The sequence below is a fragment of the Urocitellus parryii genome, chromosome 10 (genome assembly GCF_045843805.1).
Source record: "Urocitellus parryii isolate mUroPar1 chromosome 10, mUroPar1.hap1, whole genome shotgun sequence".
NCBI lineage: Eukaryota > Metazoa > Chordata > Mammalia > Rodentia > Sciuridae > Urocitellus > Urocitellus parryii.
This window is the reverse complement of record NC_135540.1, coordinates 79,166,699-79,189,864: the sequence shown is the minus strand read 5'-3', so window position 1 is coordinate 79,189,864 and position 23,166 is coordinate 79,166,699. Positions and strand designations below refer to the sequence as shown.

The 23,166-nt window shown below is 33.5% G+C and overlaps 1 protein-coding gene across 2 annotated transcripts in view; it reads left to right on the top strand.

Annotated features, from left to right (window-relative positions):
- The window catches only part of Cops4 (COP9 signalosome subunit 4), a 31,592-nt gene extending 13,219 nt beyond the window's left edge, over positions 1 to 18,373 (top strand). For both annotated transcript variants that reach the window (XM_026408996.2, XM_077803235.1), the window contains 6 exons: positions 1,068 to 1,221; positions 1,385 to 1,535; positions 4,061 to 4,231; positions 10,348 to 10,463; positions 12,179 to 12,263; positions 17,890 to 18,373. In XM_026408996.2, coding sequence (XP_026264781.1) covers positions 1,068 to 1,221; positions 1,385 to 1,535; positions 4,061 to 4,231; positions 10,348 to 10,463; positions 12,179 to 12,263; positions 17,890 to 18,023 — 811 coding nt within the window. In that variant the 3' untranslated portion in view covers positions 18,024 to 18,373. The remainder of the gene's footprint in view (positions 1 to 1,067; positions 1,222 to 1,384; positions 1,536 to 4,060; positions 4,232 to 10,347; positions 10,464 to 12,178; positions 12,264 to 17,889) is intronic.
- The last annotated feature ends 4,793 nt before the right edge of the window (positions 18,374 to 23,166 follow it).

Genomic DNA, 23,166 nt, shown 5'->3' with positions numbered 1-23,166 from the left:
TTGATTCTGGCTCTGTGTCGCACACCTGTAATCCCAGTGGAAGTCTGAGGTAGGAGAATTGTGAGTTCAAAGCCAGCTTCAGTAAAAGCGAGGTGCTAAGCAACTCAGTGAGACTCTGTCTCTAAATAAAAAATACAAAATAGGGCTGGGGATGTGGCTCAGTGGTCAAGTGCCCCTGAGTTCAATTCCTGGTACCCTCACAAAAAAGCACTTTTGCTGGTCAGTAGAAAGGGTAAATTTTCCATGAGAATTAATCTTAAATTTTGTGGATTTTGAAGTATGTAAGATTTTTAGTTATATATTCTCTGCACAAAATGTGACTAGTAGGATAAAGAAGAAAATAAAACTACCTATAATCCTACCTGCTACCTTAATTGCTATTATTGTTTTAATATATGTATATACAAATACATTTTAATGGTATTTAAAACATACTGTTTTATTTCATTTTTTCATTTAGCAAAAAGTATATGGTGACTATATAATCAGAGTAATTATTTTAACTATATTTATGTTATAAAAGTATTCTACCTTTTTATGTACCACAACTTGACTACCATAAATACTAGAATAGGTGATTTCCATTTCTTTTCAATTACAGATATTTATAAATAACTGTACAAATGAATATTCTTGTATATCAATATGTGGGTTTGATTATCTTCTTAGGATTTTTTTTTCTGGAGATAAAATATAGTGGGTTAAGAGCATATGTAATTAAAGGATTAAAGGTTAAAGAACATATTGCCCAAAATTGTTCTCTAGGAAAGTTATGCCAAGTATAGTCCCACTAGTAGTATATGATATGCCTCAGAATTGGCAGTTGTTCTTTCAAGATCCTTGCTTTATGAGATTATCTGAGAATTATAAGCAACTAAGATATAATGTGATCAATATGATGAAATAAAATTTATGTTAAAATTTTCTATAATATAAGTCAGTAAAAAGTTTGATTTCCTTATATTAACAGTATATACAGGAAAGGAAAAATAATGTTTTTTATTATTGTTAAAAATTTTTCTTTATAAAATATTGAATCATTCTGTATTTTTTCTGATATGTTCTAGACAGTACAATGTAGATTATAAACTGGAGACTTACCTGAAGATTGCTAGGCTATATCTGGAGGATGATGATCCCGTCCAGGCTGAGGCTTACATAAATCGGGCATCATTACTTCAGAATGAATCAACCAATGAACAGTTACAGATACATTATAAGGTAACAGATAAACTTTTGTATTGGAGAATCATAACTGTACTAAGATGTTCCAGATCATCTGATAAGAGCTTTTATTTTAGAAATTCTCTTGGTGTATGTGTCATTCTTTATTGCTTTTGTTTTTTAATTTTGCCCCTAATTGGAACATTTTCCTTCTCTCTAGGTATGCTATGCACGTGTTCTTGATTATAGAAGAAAATTCATTGAAGCTGCACAAAGATACAATGAGCTTTCTTACAAGACTATAGTCCATGAAAGTGAAAGACTAGAGGCCTTAAAACATGCTTTGCACTGTACCATCTTAGCATCAGCAGGTAAACACATAATTTATGCTTAATGAAGTTAGTTATCTTTGCTTAATAATTTTAGGGTGATTACTGTTGGAAAATTTAGCAAGGAATGTCTTTTAAGTGGTGTCTTAATATAAATATGTTAAATTTAGCAGGTATTTAAATAAGTCAAAAACAGCAATATAATGAATTGTTAACTTTAAAAATTTAATATGCATCTTTTAGACTTGGCATTCATACTTTTTTTCTTTTTTGTATTGGGAATTAAACCCAGGGGTGCTTTACCACTGAGCCCCATCCCCAGCCCTGTTTTGTGTATTATTCAGAGACAAGATCTCAGTGTGGTGCTTAGGGCCTCAATAAGTTGCTGAGGCTGGTTTTGAACAGGTGATCCTCCTTTCCACACCGGCTTTTTCTTTAATAAATATAATGAATTAACTTTTTACTCAATTATAGCAGGTAAATCATTCAAGTACAAAGGACTCTTAAGACATTATGAAGAACAATAAGAAGGAATGCCTGCCAGGTAGGGTGGCACATGCCTATAATCCCAGTGACTTCTGAGGCTGAGGCAGGATGATCACAAGTTCGGAGGCAGGATGATCACAAGTTCGAAGCCAGGTTTTAGTAATTTAACAAGACCCTGTCTCAAAATGAAAAATAAAAAAAGGACTGGGGATGTGGCTCAGTGGTTAAGCATCCCTGGGTACAATCCATGGTACAAAAAATAAAATAGGAGAAGGAATGCTTATTCTAGGAATGGGGATACAGCTCAGCAGCAGAGGTTTTGCCTTGCATGTGTGAAGCCCTGTTTTCCATTTCCAGTACTTGGGAAGGGTTCAGGGGAACCATGACTTTTCTAAATCCTTCTGAAATCTTCAGTCTTGGACCATATTTAGTTGAGAGCCCAATGACAAATTCAAGCCACTCATTTTGTTCTTTATGAAATAGTAGTCTTACTTACTTTTTGTTGCGAAAATGATAGTACATAAACATGGTATTGCTTCATTTTCTAAAGAACTATCACTTCTTCCTAGTATTTCTTGCAAATCAGAAGTACTTTTTATACCCAATTAATAGCATGATACACAGTTTTGCAACTTTTTTCATATGATTAAATAGTATAGTGATCTTTGTGTCAGTACACACATTCATTTTGATTATCTATTTTCTGACTTCATCATAAAGTATATAGTTAGTGACAGACAATGTTATAGTAATTATGCACATGGTAAGTATACATTTAGGTTAAATTCCCAGGTCCAAAGGAACATACTTTTAACTTTTTAATATATACTTTAAGTTTTTAATATGTTATTCATTGCCCTTTAATATTATACTTTAAAAAAAAAGTTCATGAGTACCTGATTCCTCACATAGGTATTACCAAGTTTTTTTTATCTTTGCTAATCTGATAAATGAAAAATTGTGTCTTATTTTAGTTTTAATTCACATTTCATTTGTTATGAATGTTCTTAAGCATTTTTTTGTGTGTTTAAAAAAAATCATTGTTGAAAAACCGGTATTTTTTTTCTGAGTGAATTATGTATTTATGTCCATTGGCTATCCATTTTTTGAATTGTTCATCTTTTTCTTGATAACTTGTGAAAGCTTTTTATATATAAAAGGTGATTAATAAAAATATTTCAAATTTGTTTTCAAATTTTTTGGCTTGGTTTTTAACATCCCCCACACCCCTCCCCCCAAAAAAAAAGTTCCCCAGAAGCTTATTTTATGTGTGTGTGTGTGTGTGTGTGTGTGTGTCTTTTTTTAAAAATATTTTCTTAGTTGTCAATGGACCTTTATTTTATTTATTTATATGTGGTGCTGAAAATCAAACCCAATACCTCATGCATGCTAGGCAAGTGCTCTACCACTGAGCCACAACCCCAGTCCCAAGCATGTATTCTTACCACTGAGCTATAACCCTAGTCTCTAATTTTTATATACTTACATTTATTAATCTTTCTCTTATGGTTTCTAGGTTTAGTTGTGTTGCTTAGAAATGTTTTTCCTACTCTGACATTTATACATATTTATATATTTGTATATTATGTATTTAAAAAAATATATGTATATACATATATAAAATATATACTATATAATATTTATAATATATAGTTAAAATATATATGTTATATGCACATACATATATTTTTAACTATATTATATCTAATATATTTAATATATATTAAAATTCACTTTCTTCATGTTTTCTTTGAATACTTCTGATTCTCTAATTCTTGAATGTTAAGACCTCTTTACTTTCTGAAAAATTGAGAACCCTAGAGAAATTTTGTTTATAGAACATAACTACTCTGATTAATGAGGATTGACTGTATTTTTTTTTTTTATTGGTTGTTCAAAACCTTACAAAGCTCTTGACATGAGTTCAATCCCCAGCACCACAAAAAACCAAACAAAAAACAAAAAGACTTATCTGAAGTAAGGATTGACTGTATTTTGAGAGGCAAAAATGAGATCATAAATTATAATTGTTTTCTTTGAAGAAACATTGTAAAAGTATTTGATGCTTATGTTTCCCTTAGGACAGCAGCGTTCTCGGATGTTAGCTACTCTTTTTAAAGATGAAAGGTGCCAGCAACTTGCTGCATATGGGATCCTAGAGAAAATGTACCTAGACAGGATCATCAGAGGAAATCAACTTCAAGAATTTGCTGCCATGCTGATGCCTCACCAAAAAGCAACTACAGCTGATGGTAATGATTATGTCTTGCACATATGTAGGTATAGCTAATGGAAAGTGTTAAATTAGAAGCATCTTGCTGTCTTTTCATAACATTTCATTATAACTACTTTATGATTAAAAACAGGAATATGCCAGATGTGGTGGCACACGCCTATAATCCTAGCAGCTTAGGAGGCTGAGGCAGGAGGATTGTGAGTTCAAAGCCAGCCTGAGCAAAAACAAGGTGCTAAGCAACTCAGACCCTATCTTTAAATAAAATACAAAATAGGGCTGGGGATGTGGCTCAGTGGTTGAGTGCCCCTGATTCAATCTGTGGTACCACCCACTCCCCACAAAAAAAGAAGAATACTATATTGACTGAAGATGAATATGATACACAGACATGGGCTTGACATATATTTTTAAATAGCTCCTATTGGAAAGCATTTTGTGAAATAATGCAGTCTGGAAACTCATGAAAGCAAAAGAAATTATGGACTATACTGATAATGCCTGTGTGTGTGTGTGTGTGTGTGTGTGTGTGTGTGTATGTGTGTGTATGTGTGTGGTGCTGGGGATTGAACCCAGGGCCTTTTGCATTCAAGGCAAGCTCTCTACCAAGTGAGCTATATCCCTAGCCCAATAACAATCCCTATTTTTAAAGAAACTTCAACCATTGATAAATAACATAATCTTAAACATCAGATAATTATCTGATGTTTGGCATAATTATCCAGTCCTATTTTAGGGCAAAATTTGGCACAGTAGCTTGCCCAAGGTTACACAAGGTGTAGTGTTGCCAATAAGAATAGAACTTGGTGTCATATTTCCTAGTAATGGGATGTATCTGCTTAAGTCAGACTGCCTTGCCAGGAAAACTGTTTTCAGTAGTTGCTTATTGAAAACATAAATTGTTTTATGTGCATTTGCATACAGAGTTTTTAAAGTAGCTTATAATGGTAACACATATGATACTAAAAAACATAGGTGTAGACAAGTAGAAACATGGAAAAGATCAAGAAAAGCATGCATATTGTTATAGAACATAACTACTACTTGCTGCCTTGAATTCACTCTCATCCTGTATCAAAGAGAAATTAGCTGTAAAGAGTCAACCATAAAGCTGACTAGATTTAGCTGTAAAGTGTTAATAGTGACTAGCTGAAAGATGCACACTTCATCCAATCTTACTGCTCTGAGTTAAACCAGATCAGTGAAGGGATTATATTGACTTCATTAAATTTCTTTTGTTTAATTGCACTTAAGCAACTCATTCTCATTTACTCTCTAGAGAAGATATTTTTTCCATAGAATTTACTTTATGCAGGTCTTTAGGAAAAATTTCCTTTAATGTTTTAGAATTAGTTCTAGTTCTGAGCATTTAGTTTTTAATCTTATTTAAACACATTGGGAATAGATAAGCTGATTTTCTTATTTTGCTTGGCTGCTAGAAAACTTAAAATTAAATTTGTAGCCTATCTATCTGTCAATGTACTTATGTGTTTTGATGGGAGCTGTTCTTTCTTTCTTTTTGTTATTGGGGGTTTAACCTTAGGGTACTTTACCACTGAGCTATAACCTCAGCCCTTTTTCTTTTGAGACAGGGTGTCAATAAGTTGCTCAGGGCCTTGCTAAGTTGCTGAAGCTCTCCGTGGAACTTGGAATCTTTCTGTCTCAGCCTCAGGCCTGTGCCACTGAACACAGCTTCTTTTTTGGGGGGGGGTACTGGGGATTGAACTCGGGGCACTTGACCACTGAGCCACATCCCCAGCACTGTTTTGTATTTTACTGAGAGATAGGGTCTCACTTGCCATTGCTGAGGTTGGCTTTGAACCCGTGATCCTCCTGTCTCAGCCTCCAAACCACTGACATTACAGGTGTGCACCACCATGCCCAACTCTTTTTTCTTTTTAAATTTTCTTTTTGGTGTATTCTGTGCAGCTATAGACTCTTTAAGTTGTCTGACACACCACTTAAAAGCTAGATAAGGGGGGTAGGTGTGGCTCGGTGGCAGAGCGCTTGCCTCACACATGTGAGACACTGGATTTGATCCTCAGCACCACATAAAAATAAATAAACAAAATAAAGATACGTGTCTATGTATAATTTTAAAATATATTTAAAAAGCTAGGTAAAATTTTTAGAAGTTGTTGAAATTGATATAGTTGAGCTTCAGGTATAACTTTGACTTTAAGATATAATTAATTAGATAATTTTTTTAGAAAAGAAGAATATTCCCCTAGTATCTCTGAGGAACAAATGATTCTCATGTGTGACTATATACAGAGGAAATATGTGTCTTATTCCTCTTTCTTTTTAGACCCCGTTTCTTTCCTTATTTATCGTTCTTGGACATTTTTGTTTACTGGTATTCCCATAGTTTACAATCTTGATTTTGGAACTGGAGATTGAACCCAGATGTATTGTGTCACTGAACTACATCCCCATCCCTTTTTATTTTTTACTTTGAAATAGGGCCTCATTAAGTTGCTGAGGCTGGACTCAAACTTTCAGTCCTCCTCCCTCAGCCTCCTGGGTTGCTGGGATTATAGGCTTACACCACCCATGCTCAACTCTTAACTTGCAATTTTTTTTTGTTTTTTTTTAAAGACTTGGGTAGTTTCTTTTATTTTTGAGAGAGAGAGAGAGAGAGAGAGAGAGAGAGAGAGAGAGAGAGAGAGAGAGAGAATTTTAATATTTATTTTTTAGTTTTCGGCAGACACAACATCTTTGTTTGTATGTGGTGCTGAGGATCGAACCCGGGCCGCACCATGCCAGGCGAGCGCGCTACCGCTTGAGCCACATCCCCAGCCCCTTAACTTACTATCTTAAAACAATTTTTATTTTGACTTTAGTGGTTTCTAATATTACTAGAATTGTGCAATATTATTACTAATCTATTTTATGTCCTATAGGTTTATCTATTTTGGACATTTTAAATAAATGGAATCACATATGGCCTTTTCTGGCTGACTTTTTTCACTTTGCATAATGTTTTCAAAGTTCAAACATAGTGCATATCAGTACTTCATTCCTTTAATATAAAGGAATACCAAAGAATATTCTATCATGGGATGTACCATTTTACTTATTTGCTTGTCATTTGATGGACATTTAGGTTGTTTTTATTTTGGGGCTATTAATGCTACTATGAACTTCTGCATGAATGTTTTTGTATGTATATGTTTTCAATTCTATTGAGTGTACTCCTAGAAATGGAATTACTGAATCATATGGTAACTTTGTGTTTTTATTAGTCTTTTTTTTTTTTTTTTTGGACTGGGGATTGAACTCAGGGATGCTTAACCACTGAACCGCAGCCCAACTTCTTTTTATTTTTTATTTTGAGATAGGGTCTGGCTAAGTTGCTTAGGGCCTTGCTAAGTTGCTGAGGCTGGCTTTGAACTTGTGATTCTCCTGCCTCAGCCTCCTGTATCCCTGGAATTTCAGGTGTGCACCACTGCACCAGGTTAATTAGTCTTTTAAGAATCTGCCAATGTGTTTTTCAAATAGTAGCTGCATTTTATATTCCTTATAACTGGTATAACTTTTCCAGTTTTACCACAGTCTTATCCATACTTGTCGTTATATATTTTTTTATTTATCCATCCTACTGGGTGAAGTGGTGTATCATTGTGATTTTGATTTGTAGTTCTCTGGTAGCTAATAATGTTGAATACCTTTTCATTATGCTCATTGCCTTTTTGTGAATCTTCTTTGGGAAAATATCTTTTCAGATCCTTTACCAATTTTTAAATTGGATTATGTGCCCTTTTATTATTATATTGTAAAAATGCTTTAGATAGTTTAGATACAAGTGCCTTACCAGATAAATGATTGGGAAATATTTTTTCTCATTCTGTGTATAGTCTCTTTACTTTTTTTTTTTTTTTTTTTCCAATGCTGGGAATTGAACCTAGGGCCTTACATATGTTAGGCATGTGTTCTACCACTGAGCTACACCTCTAGCCTTCTTCACTTTTTTTTTTCACTTTACTTTTTTGATGGTGTCCTTTGAAGTATGAAAGTTTTTAATTTTTATGAAGTACAGTTTATTTGTATTCTTTTTTTCTTGTCCTTTGGTGTCATGTATAAGAAACCATTGCCTAATTCAAGGTTATGAAGATTTACTCTATTAAAAGTTTCATGAGAATAGCCCTTACATTTAGGTCTTTGATTTATTTTGAATGAATTTTTTTATATGGTGTGAGGCAGGGATCTAACTCAATTCTTTTGCATGTGTATATCCAGTGGGCCCAACAACATTTGTTGAAAAAACTACTACTTTTCCCATTGAATTGTCTTGGTACTCTTGTTGACCACCAATTGACCATAAATGTGAGTGTATTTCTGGACTCTTTAAGTTTTGTTCCATTGAATAATAGTTCTGCCCTTATGCCAGTACTACAGTGTCTTGATTGCTATATCTTTGTAATAGGTTTTCGAATTGGGGAATGTAAATTCTACAACTTTGTTCTTTTTTAAGATAATTTGTTTTTAAGATGTTGATGGACCTTTATTTTATTCATTTATTTATATGTAGTCCTGAGAATTGAACCCAGTGCCTCATACATGCTAGGCAGGCGCACTACCACTGAGCCACAACCCAGCCCTCAAGATTATTTGATTCTTCTGGGTTTTTTCAATTTTCAGATGAATTTTAGAATCAACCTATCAATTTCTACAAATTAGCAAGCCAAGGTTTTGATAGGGGGATTGCATTGAATCTGCCGTCTTAACTATATCAGCTTTTCCCACTTATTCAGTTATTTTTTAAAAACTTATTTTAATTAGGTGTGACAGCAGAATGCATTTTGATATATTACACACGATTGCAGCACAACTTTTCATTTCTCTGATTGTACACGATGTAGCGTTGCACCATATGTGCAGTCATACATGTACCTGGGTAATAATATCCCATCACATTCCATCATCTTTCCTGCCCCCATATTCCCTCCCCTTTCTTCTCTCCCCTTTGCCCAAAGTTCCTCCATTTTTCCCATGCCCTCCCTTATTATGGATTAGCATCCACTTATCAGAGAGAACATTCAGCCTTTGATATTTGGGGATTGGCTTACTTCGCTTAGCATGATATTCTCCAATTCTGTCCATTTACCTGCAAATGCCATAATTTTATTCTCTTTTAATGCTGAGTAATACTCCATTGTGTATATGTATATCACAGTTTTTTAAATCCATTCATCTATGGAAGGGCATCTGGGTTGGTTCCACAGTTTAGCTATTGTGAATTGAGCTGCCATAAACTGTTCAGTTATTTTTAATTTCTTTCAGCAGTGTTTTATAAACTATAAGTTTTATATTTTTTGTTCCTAAGTACTTTGTGTTTTTTGATGTTCTTTTAGACACAATTGTTTTCTTAATTTTATTTTGTTTGTTCATTAATGATATATAAAAATACAGTTGATTTTGTGGATAAATAGATTTTTATAAGTTACACCATTAAAAGATTTCAGTTCTGCCTCTATAAAAATATTGTCCCTATTTCTTTCTTATTTATTTTTTTATTTATTTTTAGTTGTAGATGAACAGAATATCTTTATTTATTTATTTATTTTTCTGTGGTTCTGAGGATCAAACTCAGTGCTTCATACATGCTAGGCAAGTGCTCTACCTCTGAGCCTTAACCCCAGCTCCTACTATTCTTAATTCTCAACTGTTACATTATCACAGTAATGATTATAAGAGAAAATTTTAAGAAATAAGATTTAAAAATTACTAAAACGTGTTGTATTTTCCCATTTGCAGATACACTTTTGTTTGTTTTTATTTGTTTGTGGTACTGGAGATTAAACCAAGGGGCACTCCACTACTGAGCTACATTCCCAGCCCTTTTTATTTTGTAATTTTTAATCAAACAGTTAAATTCATTCACTTAGTAAGTACTTAGCAATCACTAATTTTGCAAATGCTGTTTTACTTTTATTTAATTGTATGTTAATCAAATTGTATCAAATAAAGGAGTATTGGTTACTTTTAAAATACTGATCAGAGGAATAAGGGTAATGATTTTGAGCAGAGCAGAAAATCAATAAAAGGTCTAGTTATTATACTCTAGAAATTTTCAGAAAAAAAGTTACATCTTTTTAAAGTTTATGATATATAACTATCTTATTTATATTTAAGGTTCCAGCATCTTGGACAGAGCTGTTATTGAACACAATTTGTTGTCTGCAAGCAAATTATATAATAATATTACCTTTGAAGAACTTGGAGCTCTTTTAGAGATCCCTGCAGCTAAGGTATTTTCTTGATTCTAACACATAAAAAGGAAGTTAAGACTCAGAACTGTTGAAGTAATGAGAAAATAAAATACATAGTTGGTAAATGTTGTCAACCACTGCAGCAAAAATAAAACTACATTACAACACATAAAAACCCTCAAGTAAATGAAAATAAATTGTTTAAATACTAAAATGCTGTTGTAATGGAATTGCCTTAGTACTTTTAGTTTTGGTTTTTTAAAATTGTGTTTTATAATAAAGTTACCTAGAATGGAAATCTATAGACTTCCAGATTATGACACCCATTTCATGAGGATATCTTTGTTTAGTGTTTATTTATATCTGCTTCATAATGATTTCTGATTTTTAAAAAATTGATATTGATACATGCCTTCTTTTTCTGCAGTAGATTAACTTGAAGGTTAAATATTTCTTTTTTTAAAAAAATATTTTGTTTTTAGTTATAGTTGGACACAATACCTTTATTTTATTTATTTATTTTTACGTGGTGCTGAGGATCAACCCAGCGCCTCGCACATGCTAGGCGAGCACTCCACTGCTGAGTCACAACCCCAGCCCCAAATATTTTATCTTTTTGAGAGAATGATATGGCAATACCTCAGGCTATTCTGTTGCAATTTCTGTGATCAGTTTTAATTTAAGAAATGTGTCTTAAGTATATATGAGGAATTTACTCCTAAGGAATTTAATTTCATTAGGATTCAGTTAGCCATATATAAATTTAATTTCATTCTTAGGATTGAATTACTAGGGAGTTTAATTTCATCCTTAGGATTTACTAAGGACTTACAAGAAAATTTAATTTCACTCTTCCAAGTTGGTTGGTCATATATAAATTCCAACAATGTACCAATGGTATGTAAAGGGTGTTTCAGTTATTTACAAAATGTTCTCTCAATTTTAAATAGTATTAAAAGTAAGCAACTTTAACCTTAAAGTCAGACAATTATGAGTCAAATTCCCCTTTTATCTGGTAATGAAATTTCAATTTAGGATTTTCTAACAATTTCTTTTTGGGAACCAAGACTTAAGTTACCATTTAAAAGATGCTTTCTTCTTAGATTTTGAGGTATAATCCCCTTGCTGATCCTAAAAGAAATGAATGTACTTGAAACAATAAATGATAGTCGTAGTCTGTTAGGAGTGATTTAATTGCTTTTGAAGTAATAAATGACTTCCAATGCTGTTTGCATTCACATACTAGACATTAAATATGTCTTCAGGAGCTAGGATGGAAGATCCTTTGTTCCCCTTTAATTGTCTTTTAAACCCTTTTGAATCTGAACATCTATTCCTTCTTTTAATACATTTTTAAAAAAATATATAACTTTCTTAAAGAGTTTTTCGGACATTAAACACTGTGGAAATTGAAATGAAATAAAAACTAGTTTGGCTTTTTTTTTCCTCCAGGGGAAGATCCTAGTGAAAAGAAAATTGTTAGTTTGATTTTGAGCAGAAGAGAAAATTGGTCAAAGGGTTAGATTCTTGTTTAAAATCTGACAAGAATATATCCAAATTGACTTAAAATAATGTAATGCCCACAAATAATTAGGAAAATAAGCAGTTTTATAAGACATGTTTTTCTAATGGTTGGCAGATGAATGTATATGTAAAGCTTAGAGATAGATAAACCAGAAGTTTTCAATTCTCTTATATGTGAATAACTGTTAGATGTAATAAGTTTGAAAATTTATTGGTTTTTTTTTTAATAGGCAGAAAAGATAGCATCCCAAATGATAACAGAAGGACGTATGAATGGATTTATTGACCAGATTGATGGAATAGTTCATTTTGAAAGTAAGAAGTTTTGTGTATCTGTTTTATGAAATGGCAGTGAATTTTGCACATGTATGATTAAAATATATTGAATAATTTCTTTTGACACAGAATTTTACTACTGGAATAGCTTATTTCTAAGAAATAATTTTAAATAACTTTATATTCATGAATCTGCTTAATGCAGCATTTGCTAAATTAAGGAAAATTTGAAACTTGAATTTTATCAGTTTACTCAATTACTTATCAAACATTTATAGACCTCATAAGATGTATTGGGCATGTGGAAATGCCAGTTGCATTTTCTATTCAGCAGCTCATTAAACTAATGGAAGCCAGCAGGTAAGTGGATCCCTTGACTTTGTCTGATATCTTTTCTGCTCTTTATTCCCACATCCATTACACCCTGGTCTTGGTTGTATCCAGAACTGTTCCACTTGTAAAATTTTAATTTGAAATACCTCACTCTGACCATAACCTTTTCCCTTTTTCTCTGTTGGTCTGTCTCAGTTACTCCCATTCTACTTACTCCCATCCTACAGCTCTTCCTTGACCACATGGGAGCTGCTGATTGACTCGTTTCTTCCTTCCAGTCAGTGAAACCCTTTTATTTGTCTTTACTTTTCTTTCTAATTGGCTTGGATTCCATAATCCATTAGTTTAATTACTTTTTTACAGGTGCCCTAGAATACTTACTTGCCTGTTGACTTTTTATTCCAGCTGTCCAGGAAACTTCACCTTGAAAGACAGAATGTCTTTTCCAAACCTGCACATGAATAGCTAGCTAGTGTTGCTGGAGGAGGATCAAGTATCAGACAGGTACACTGAAAATTTAAGATCACACGTCCTCAATACTACCTGGGATTCATGGTACATTTTTCTAGTCCACCACTGTGCAATAACTATTTCGGATTTGGTTTTTCTTTATCCTATGACTTTTTTCCTCTCTCTGAACAAAAACCCTTATTTCCTATTTCACAAAATAAGAAAAATAAAATGCATCATTGTGAAATTATTTTAACCTCTTGATCAGATTTAAAACCTCTAAATTTTAGGTATAGACCTAAATACTTTTTTGTCTTTCTTGTTATATTGGAGATGTTTTCCATCTCCCTGTCCATTTCTTTTGCCCGCGCTTCTCTAGCCTCTACTTCCCCACCTACTCACTTAAGAAGAAGAAGAAAAGTACTGTTTTAGGAACTTGAAGTTAGCAGTTAAATTTTTGTTTGTTTTCATTCTTTTTTTACTTTGTTGACTTTTTTTCATTAATATTTAAGTGTACACAGGTCTCTCCCATTTAAAGAAAGATCCTTTTATCTTTAAGGCTTCATCTTGACTTTTCAACAAAATGAATGGTGTTGCTCACTTTCCGTTTTGGACACCTCACTACCATCACTAATGCTGCCTTGATTTCTTTCTTCTCCAGCCCATTTTTCTGCTTTCCTTACTATTTCACCAGGTATTCTTTGCAGTCATTATAGATTCTGTGGTACCTTTAAATATTGGAGTTACTTATGGCCCCCCTTGATTCAGTTACCATCTCTTTGTAGACAGTGGCTACATTTACTTTCATGTCAATCTTTGATTCCCAGCCCATGGCTTTAGTTCATTATTACGGTGTTTGTACTTGACTGCTTCATGGGCATCTTAGAATGAACACATATCCAAAACTGAATTCATTATCTCTCTTTCCTGTGTGATCCTAGGCATTCAAAAACTGCATTATTCACTTTCTCCAACATTCCTTGTTCTTAACATCCTCTTCTCCTTCACTGCCCAGAAACCTGCCAGTTATTCCTTTTAATGGCATATAGAATCCTTTTGCTTTTCTTCATTTTGTACCACTTGCCAACCTATTCTTTTTTAAAAAATATTTTTTTTACTTGCAGTTGAACACAATGCCTTTATTTTATTTATTTTTATGTGATGCTGAGGATCGAGCCCAATGCTGCGTATGTGCTGGACGAGCGCTCTACCGCTGAGCCCCAGCCCTAGCCCCACCCCTGTCACCTATTCTACTATTCTAACCCTACTATCCTAACCTCTTCTGCTGTAGAGACAGAAGCCTTTCCCCTACTTCATGCTCCTTTCTAATCTTTTTTCCTACTAGCCAGAGTGATTGTGATCTTTTAAAAATGCAAACATAAAAAAGAAATTTTAAAAAACTCTGAATCATGTTGTTTTTGTTTACACTCTGATGAATGACTTCCCTGTTGCTTGTCAAAGCTCTACAGAGTTTCCAAAATACCCTTCCTGATCCTCTTTAGCTTTCTCTCACCAATCCAGCCACATAGTTCTTTGTATTTTTTTCAGCATTGTAAATTCTTGCCTCTGTCAAACCTCCTAAATATTCACCCGCTTTAGCCATCTTTGTTTTGTCCCATGTCTCAATTTGAACAGTGTTAATCAGTAGTGATCTTCTTATCTCTCCAGATTAGGGGTAGCTTTGTATGTTCTCATGTCACCCTGAATTTCTTCCTAACATTAATCTTAATTATTTTCAATTGTATATCTTTGTCTAAATGTTTCCTTCTGCTTCCAAGCTGAAATTCCTGATGGCAGATATTAATACTGTCATATTTTACACAGTATATTCAATATCCAGTGACTAGTGCACTGAAAATGAGAAGTAAACACTGTAGATGACGAGTAGCATGGCCTAGGTATCACCAAGGAAGGGTCATTCAAATTAACTTATATTAAGTTAATATATAAAATATTTTTCTAATTTTCTTAGATCTCAAAAAATAATGGTAAATATGCTCATAACAAGTAAAGCATTACAATGGTAAATAAAGGAAGCATTCATTATATTTTCCCACTCCCTCTTCTTTTCCTCTAAGGTCTCTGATGTAACTAATAATGTCTGTGAACTTTGTGTGTCTTTCTAGATGCTATGCAAGATAATGTAAAAACATAGATGTGTTTTAAAAGTGGGATTACAAGTATTTTAAAGTACATAGTACTTAAAATTGCTTTTCAAATTTATTATACTATGGATATATTTTCAAGTTATAAAATAGCAATCTAATTTGTTTTATAGCTATGTAATATTTTATTGAGTTCAAATCTTTACCATTGTCAAGTGGTTGCCCTTTTTTTTTTTTTTAATTAGTGGGGTTTGAACCCGTGGGTGCTCTACCACTGAGCTACATTCCTGGTCCCTAATTTCGGGATAGAGTCTCATTAAAATGTCACTGAGGGCTCTGTTAAGCTGCTGAGGCTGGCCTGGAACTTGTGATCGATCCTCTTGCCTCAGCCCTGTGAGCTAGTGGGATTATAGGCCTGTACCACCTTGCTTGGCTTCCTTGTATATTTATGTACCAATACACTTAGGGTATTCTATAGAATACACTTATTTCTGTAGAACAGGCTTAGAAGAAACATTGTTGCATCAAAGGATTTGTTATTGTTGTTGTTATTGTTGGCAAGGCAAGCACTCTGCCAACTGAGCTATATCCCCAGCCCTCAAAGGATATGTGTATTTTTACTTTTAAGAGATACTACCAGTTAGCTTTCCAGAAAAGTATAGCTGTTTAGAATTCTACCAGAATGAGAAATTGAATCTTCAATAGCTGGATGTCATGGCTTTCTAAATATTTTGCCATTTAACGGGAGGAAATGACATTATTATTTAGGTATGCATTTTTTTATCATTACTGAAGTTTAATACCTTTCCATTTGTTTGGCATTAGCATTTTCAATTCTGTAAATGAATGTTACTTTTTCTTGTCTATTTCCTTCTTTCTACCACACCTTTCCTGACCTTTCAGTATCCATTTTTTATAGTTTTTGGTATAATGATTGTTTTAACTTTGTTATATGTATTACTGATTTTTCCCCATCATATCAAGTTTTTTTTTTCTATAAGGGAAATGCATATTGTAAGTGTATTTTCTTAAACTTTTTTGCAGCCAAACATGTCAATTTTATATTTTATGATTTATCTGTGCCCCTTGTTGGTAAATTTTGCTGCTCTTTTGAAGGAGACTGTATTAAAAAAAATTGAAAATGTTTCTATCTTACCTTAAGGTAAAGCTAGTGTTTTCCTAAAATTTCTTCTAATATTTTAATCTTTCTTTTGTTTAATAAATAGAAATTTAATCTATCTATAGTTCATTTTTGTGGATGATTTAGAGTATGATCTAATTTTTCTAGATGAATAATCAATTATGCAAGTATAATTTATTAAGTAAGCATTCTTTCTGATTTGTGATCTCTGATATATGGTGGGTTCCACATACATGATTGCAAGTACTTCATTCACCTGATCTGCAACAATGTGATATAATAAGTTTATTGTAAATGTTACTGTTGGTAAAGCACCCTACCCACCACTGCTTTTCACTTTATGGGATTGAAATCGCATAACATAATTAACCATTTTAAAGCAAACAATTCAGTACCACATACTCCCTCCCTAACTAGTGTACTTCCATCTCTATCTAGTTTTGAAAAAATTTTTGTTGCCCCAGAAGGAAATCCATGCCCATGAGCAGTTACTCCTATTCTTCCTTCCCCCAGCTTCTGGTGCTACCCAACTTCCTTCTGTCTCTATATTTTCCTATTATGGAATTTAATATAAATGGAATCATCTAATATGGGACCTTTTTGTTTCTTTCATTCAGCATAGTAAGTTTGAGGTTCATCCATGTTGTGGCATATCACAATTCTGCCCTTCTTTTTCATTTTCAAAATTATCTCGGCTAGTCTTAAACAGCAATCTTCTATGATATTTTTATGATATTACATATTTCCACTTGGAATATGATTTATATCTACCCAATTTATTTTGTGTCTTTTATTATGATTTTTTGTTTGTTTGTTTGTTTGTTTGTTTGTTTGGTATGGGGGATTGAACTCAGGGGCACTTGACCACTGAGCCACATCCCCAGCCCTATTTTATATTTTATTGGATGTAGGGTCTCACTGAGTTGCTTAGTGCCTTGCTTTTGCTGAGGCTAGCTTTGAACTTGCAATTCTCCTGTCTCAGCCTCCAGAGCCTAGTGGATTATAAATGTGTACCACCACGCCCAGCCTTTATTATGACTTTATATATCTTTTTCCATTAAATCTCTGCCCCTTATTGGTAAATTTTGCTGCTCATCTGAATGAGAATTCCCTTCATTTTTTCATTTCTAACTACATTTTGCTGACATAGAGAAAAATCTGTTGGATTCAAGGTAGTGTTTTGGGTGGTTGTTATTGGGTTTGTGTTTAAATGTTATTCGGAGTCAAACAGAGGCAGTATTAGACTATATAAGTAGATTTATTTTCCCCTGTAGATGGCAGTGTTGTACGATTAGTTAAAGGAAAAACTGCTTTAATAAGGGTGTGTGTGCGCGCGCGTGTGCATGCGTTCATGTGTGATTGAGGTTGTTTAGTTAATGACTTTATTTTGTTTTCAAGAATTCATAATAATAGCATTTATCTGTGTGCATATGTTTTACGTTATATACTCTGTTAATGGTTTGAGTTCTTAACTATTGCTTAGTTAGCTCACCTATTTTAGCTAAGAATTTTGGAAAAAACTTTACAAATAAATATTATTATATTTATCTTTTAATTCCCATTTGCTATAAATACAAAGGAGTCATTTCAGATTTTTTGCATTATTTACTTTTTTTTTTTTTTTTTTTAATTTTAGCACGAGAAGCCCTGCCAACATGGGACAAGCAGATCCAATCACTTTGTTTCCAAGTCAATAACCTCTTGGAGAAAATTAGCCAAACAGCCCCAGAATGGACAGCACAAGCCATGGAAGCCCAGATGGCTCAGTGAACCCTTATGGAACTTCTGTACACACTACATCTTTTTCCATTTTGTGCAGATTGATTTCACTTTCCCTCCAAAGCATTTGCATCGTGACCTTATACATTTCAATCCCTTTTATGCTGGATTCCACTTAAAGAAGACATTAGAGCAGGAAGTACAAGCATTTAAAAATATGTAGTTCCCATATATTCAGGGTCTGTGTATTGAGCTAACTCAGATGTTTTGAAAGCTTTTTCTTTAAACAAAGGTAAAAATATCTATGGCTAAAAAGTTTGGGATTTGTGATAACTTTGTAGTCATGTAAACTTAAGTGCTTTGTGCCTCTAAAATGTGGTTATTCTAATAAATTGAGAAATGAGCCAAATAAAAGTAGTTCTTTGTTTTTAATTAGTGAAAAGTATTTTTTCCTTCAATTCAGCAGACATTGATTTATATTATATGCTACAAAACGAAGAAAAGCTATAATGCCTGTTCTCCAGAAATTCAAAGTGTCACCAAGCCAAGAGATAGTAAATTTAATCTTTGGAGTTGTATCAAGTACTAGAGCACACAAGGAGAAGCTGCCTCTTTGAAGCTGGGCCTATAGAGAATATGGTGAAGGACTTAAAAAAAAAATGTGAGTGACTTTCTATTTCAGCTCCAATATGTAAAAATCTCAGAAGTCAACATGACATCCTCACAGCACAAAAACCACTAAACAGACTGTTTAGAGAAAGTGTAGAAAATTCTAGCTTCCTTTAACCTTTCTGTCATGTGAGGGGAGGAACAATAAAGAAACACTACTGAGTGTAACCAGGGATTAAACTAAAAAACAGAAATATATTATAGAAGGCTTCCCAAATACCATATAACCACATCAGTAGGAATCCAGTATAATAATTGGATAATGAAAGCTACAAAACACATTTCTTTTTTTTTGTCTTTTTTTGGAACTGGGGGTCGAACCCACGGCTTTGCGAATGCAAGGCAGACGCTTTGCCACTGAGCTACATCCCAGCCCTACAAAACACATTTAAAAAGGAATTTAAGAAGGAATTCTTAGGAAAACCCAAAACAATGGAGGAGGGGAGAGAAAACAAGTCTTATTCAGTTATAGGTATAACAAACAGTCTGGGCCTGCCCAGATTAACAAAAGCTTCAATTAGAAGTCTAATTATCTGTTGCTTGATATATCATATCTGGCTTTCAACCAAAAAACTAGAAGGCTGATAGGCCAGAAAACAATCTGAAGAGATACATGAAGGATCAGAACTAGATTAAGAAATGGTAAGGATATTGGAATTATCAGACCAGGAATTTAAAACAACTATGATTAACATATCAAGAGCTCTAATGGAAAAAGTAGACAACATGCAAGAACATAGGGTAATACAAGTGGAGAGATGGAAACCAAGAATCAAATTGCTAGAAATAAATACTACCACAGAAATTAATGCTGTCGATGGGCTCATCATTAGGAGGTGAGGAACAATCCATGAGTTTAAACGTATGTCAACAGAAACTCCCCAAACTGAAATACAAAGAGAAAAAAGAATGAGAAAAGTGAAACAATATCCAAGAGCTGTGGAATACCAAGAGGAAACAAAAGAGGGAAACAGAAGAAATATTTGAAATAAAAATTGTTAAGAATTTTCCAGAATTGATATACACCAAACCACAGTTCTAAAAAGCTCAAAACATCAAGTAAGAGTTGGGGGATGTAGCTCAGTGGTAGAGAGCTTGCCTATCATGCATAAAAACTCAGGTACAATACACAACTCCAAGCCAATCAACCACCCAAAAAGGCCCAAAGCCAAAACAAAAATATCAAGTAGAATAAAAAAAAAACCAAAACCTACACCTAGTTATATTCAGACTGCAGAAAACCAAAGAGAAAATCTTGAAAAAAAGCCAAAAGAATAAAACACCTTACTGTAGAAGAACATGAATGAGAATTACATTGGATTTCTCATCAGAAATCATACAAAACAAGAGCAGATTGGAAATATTTAAGGTGTTAAACAAAAACGCCCTACCACCATAGATTTTATACAGCAAAGATACCCTTCTAATATCACAAAAAAAAAAAAAAAAACTAAGAATTTTCTGCCAGGAGGCCTGTCTTAGAAAAATGTTAAATTCTTCAGAGAGAAGGAAAACATAGAGGAGTTAAAAACTCAGACTTACATAAAGGAAGATTAGAGCAGAAAGAAATGAAAGTTAAAGCAGTATTTTCTTTTAAAAATTTTTAGTCGGATAACAGATAACTGGTCAAAGAAGTAATAGCAACAATGTATGGGTGATCATAACATATGGATAAGTGAAATAGTGTTGTAAAGGATGGGAGTAATGAATTGAGAATACTCTCTAGTTACCTACACTACCATGAAACAATAGTGTTCTTTGAAAGCAGAATTAGATTGGTTGGAAATGTATATTGCAAACACGAGGGCAACCACTAATTTTAAAAAATTGCTATGCTAAGAGAAAATTGAATCAAAATGCTTACTTAAAACCAAACACAATAATACAGCATCAGGCTGGGGCTATAGCTCAGTTGGTAGAGTGCTTGCCTTGCATGCACAAGCCCTGGGTTCAATCCCCAGCACACCCCCTTCCCCCACACAAATACAGTATCAAAATATGTGAGGTAAAAAATATATATACAAGGTAAACCAGAAGCTGGACACCATGGTACCCACCTAAAGCCGCACGGACTCAGGAAGCTGAGGTAGGAGGATAGCAAGTTCCAGGTTAGCCTCAGCAATTTAGCAAGACCCTATTTAAAATAAATAAATAAATAAATATATATATATATTATATATATATATATTTTTTTTTATAAATATATATCACATATTTTATATATATATATCATATATTATATATATATATATATATATCACCCTAAGCCAAAAAACAGTTTTAGACTTCAACATCCTCTGTCGCCAATAGCCAGCTTTAGTGGACAGAGAATCACTAAGGACATAGTTGAGCTCAAGCTCTCAACTAACTAGACATAATTGACTATACAGATTGCTTCAAACAATGGGATCCACATTCTCAGGGTCACACGGAACATTCACTAAGACCACAAAACTAACTAAAACAAACAAACAAAAAAACTCATCCTAGTCCATAAAACACACCTTAACAAATTTAAAAGAATAGAACCCACACAATGTATACTTTCAGGTCACAACAGAATAAAACCAGAAATTAATAACATAAAGACAGCTTGAAAATCCTCAAATACTTGGAGATTAAATAACATGGTTCTAAACAATGCATGACTCAAAAAAGAAACCTTGAGACAAATTTCAAAATATTTTGAATACAATCAAAATACAACTTGTCAAAATTTGTGGGATACAGTACTAGAGAGATATTTATAGCATTGAATGCATTAGTAGAAAAGAAAACAGAATTAAAACAATAATCTAAGCTTCCAATTTAAGAAATTAGAAAAAAAGAGAAAATCAAATACCAATTAAGCAAAAGAGAATAATAAAAATTAAAAGCAGACCAGATAAGAAATTGATAAGATTGAAAGTTGGAAATTAATAAATAAAAATCAATGAAAACAAAAAAACTGATGCTTTAAAAATAAAATTGGTAAGCTGCAAGCTAAGGTAAGATAAAGAAAAAAGAGAAAAGACACAAATTACTAAAATCAGAAATGAAAGAGGGGTCATCACTACAGATGCCATAAATAATAAATTTGAATGGCTCTGTCCCCACAAACTCGATAATCTATGTGAAATGAAATTCCTGAAGGACACAATCTGCTATAATTCACACACAAAGAAACAATCTGAAAGGGCCTATATTTGTAGAAGAAACTGAATCAATACCCAGGCATGGTGGCATTCACCTGTAATCCCAGTGGCTCAGGAGGCTGAGGCAGGAGTCCAAAGCCAACCTCAGCAACTTAGTGAGGCCCTGTCTCTAAAGGGCTAGGTCTGTGGGTCAGTGGTTAAGTGCCCCTAAGTTCAATTTCTGGTACCAAAAGAAAAAAAATTCAATCAATAATCAATAACTTTTCATAACAGAAAGTGCTAGGCCCAGATGGGTTCACTGATGAATGCTACCAAATATTTAAGATAGAAATACCAATTCTCAGGGTTGGGGATGTGGCTCAAGCGGTAGCACGCTCGCCTGGCATGCGTGGGGCACTGGGTTAGATCCTCAGTACCACATAAAAATAAAATAAAGATGTTGTGTCCACTGAAAACTAAAAAAATAAATAAATATTAAAAATTCTCTCTCTTTCTTGAAACAAAAAAAGAAATACCAATTCTCTACAGTTGCTTCCCCAAAAAAAAGAAGCAACAAAATTGCTTCTTAACCCATTCTATGATGACAGTCTTACCAAACCAGATTGAAAACACTATAAGAAAGAGAAACTATAGACCCGTATTTCTCATAGATGCAAAATTAATAATAAATAATTGCAAATCAAATTCAACAATGAGTTAAAAAAAAAAACTATATATCTTCAAGTGGAATTTATTCCAGGTATGCAAAGCTAGTTCGACATTCAAAAATCAGTTAATATAATCCATCACATCAACAGGCTAAAGAAGAAAAATCACATATCATACCAATAGGTACAGAAAAAATAGACCTATCATCCTTAAAGACTCCATACCAGGTCCCTCAAATGCCTCTCTCAGTTCACAAGGACCTAGCCGGGCCCAGGAAACCATGAGAGCAACCAGAGCCAGAATGCCTCTCTAGAAGGACACTGACTCCTTCACTATGCTGGGACCTAGGGCAAGTGAATGTTGTCTATAGAAAGCAGCTTTAATTGTGTATATGCCATGACAGCTGCTCCTTGGGATGCCGGTCATGTAAGGAACAAAGCAAAGGAAACAAATTAATGATGTCACTGCTTCTGTGGCCTGGCAGATGAAACCCCCAAATAATCAAAAACAAAACAAAACCTTCTCAAACTAATAAGCATTTGTGGCAGATCACAGGAAACTAGGCTAATAGATGAAAGTCAATTGCTTTCCTATATATCAGCAACAAAAAATAGGAATCTGAAATTTTAAAAATGTGTGCAGTGGAGGCAGGAAATATTTGGGAATTTTGAGAGCAAAAAAAGTAGTAGGAGGGCTGGGATTGTGGTACAGTGTTTGTGTGGCATGTGTGAGGCACTGAATTC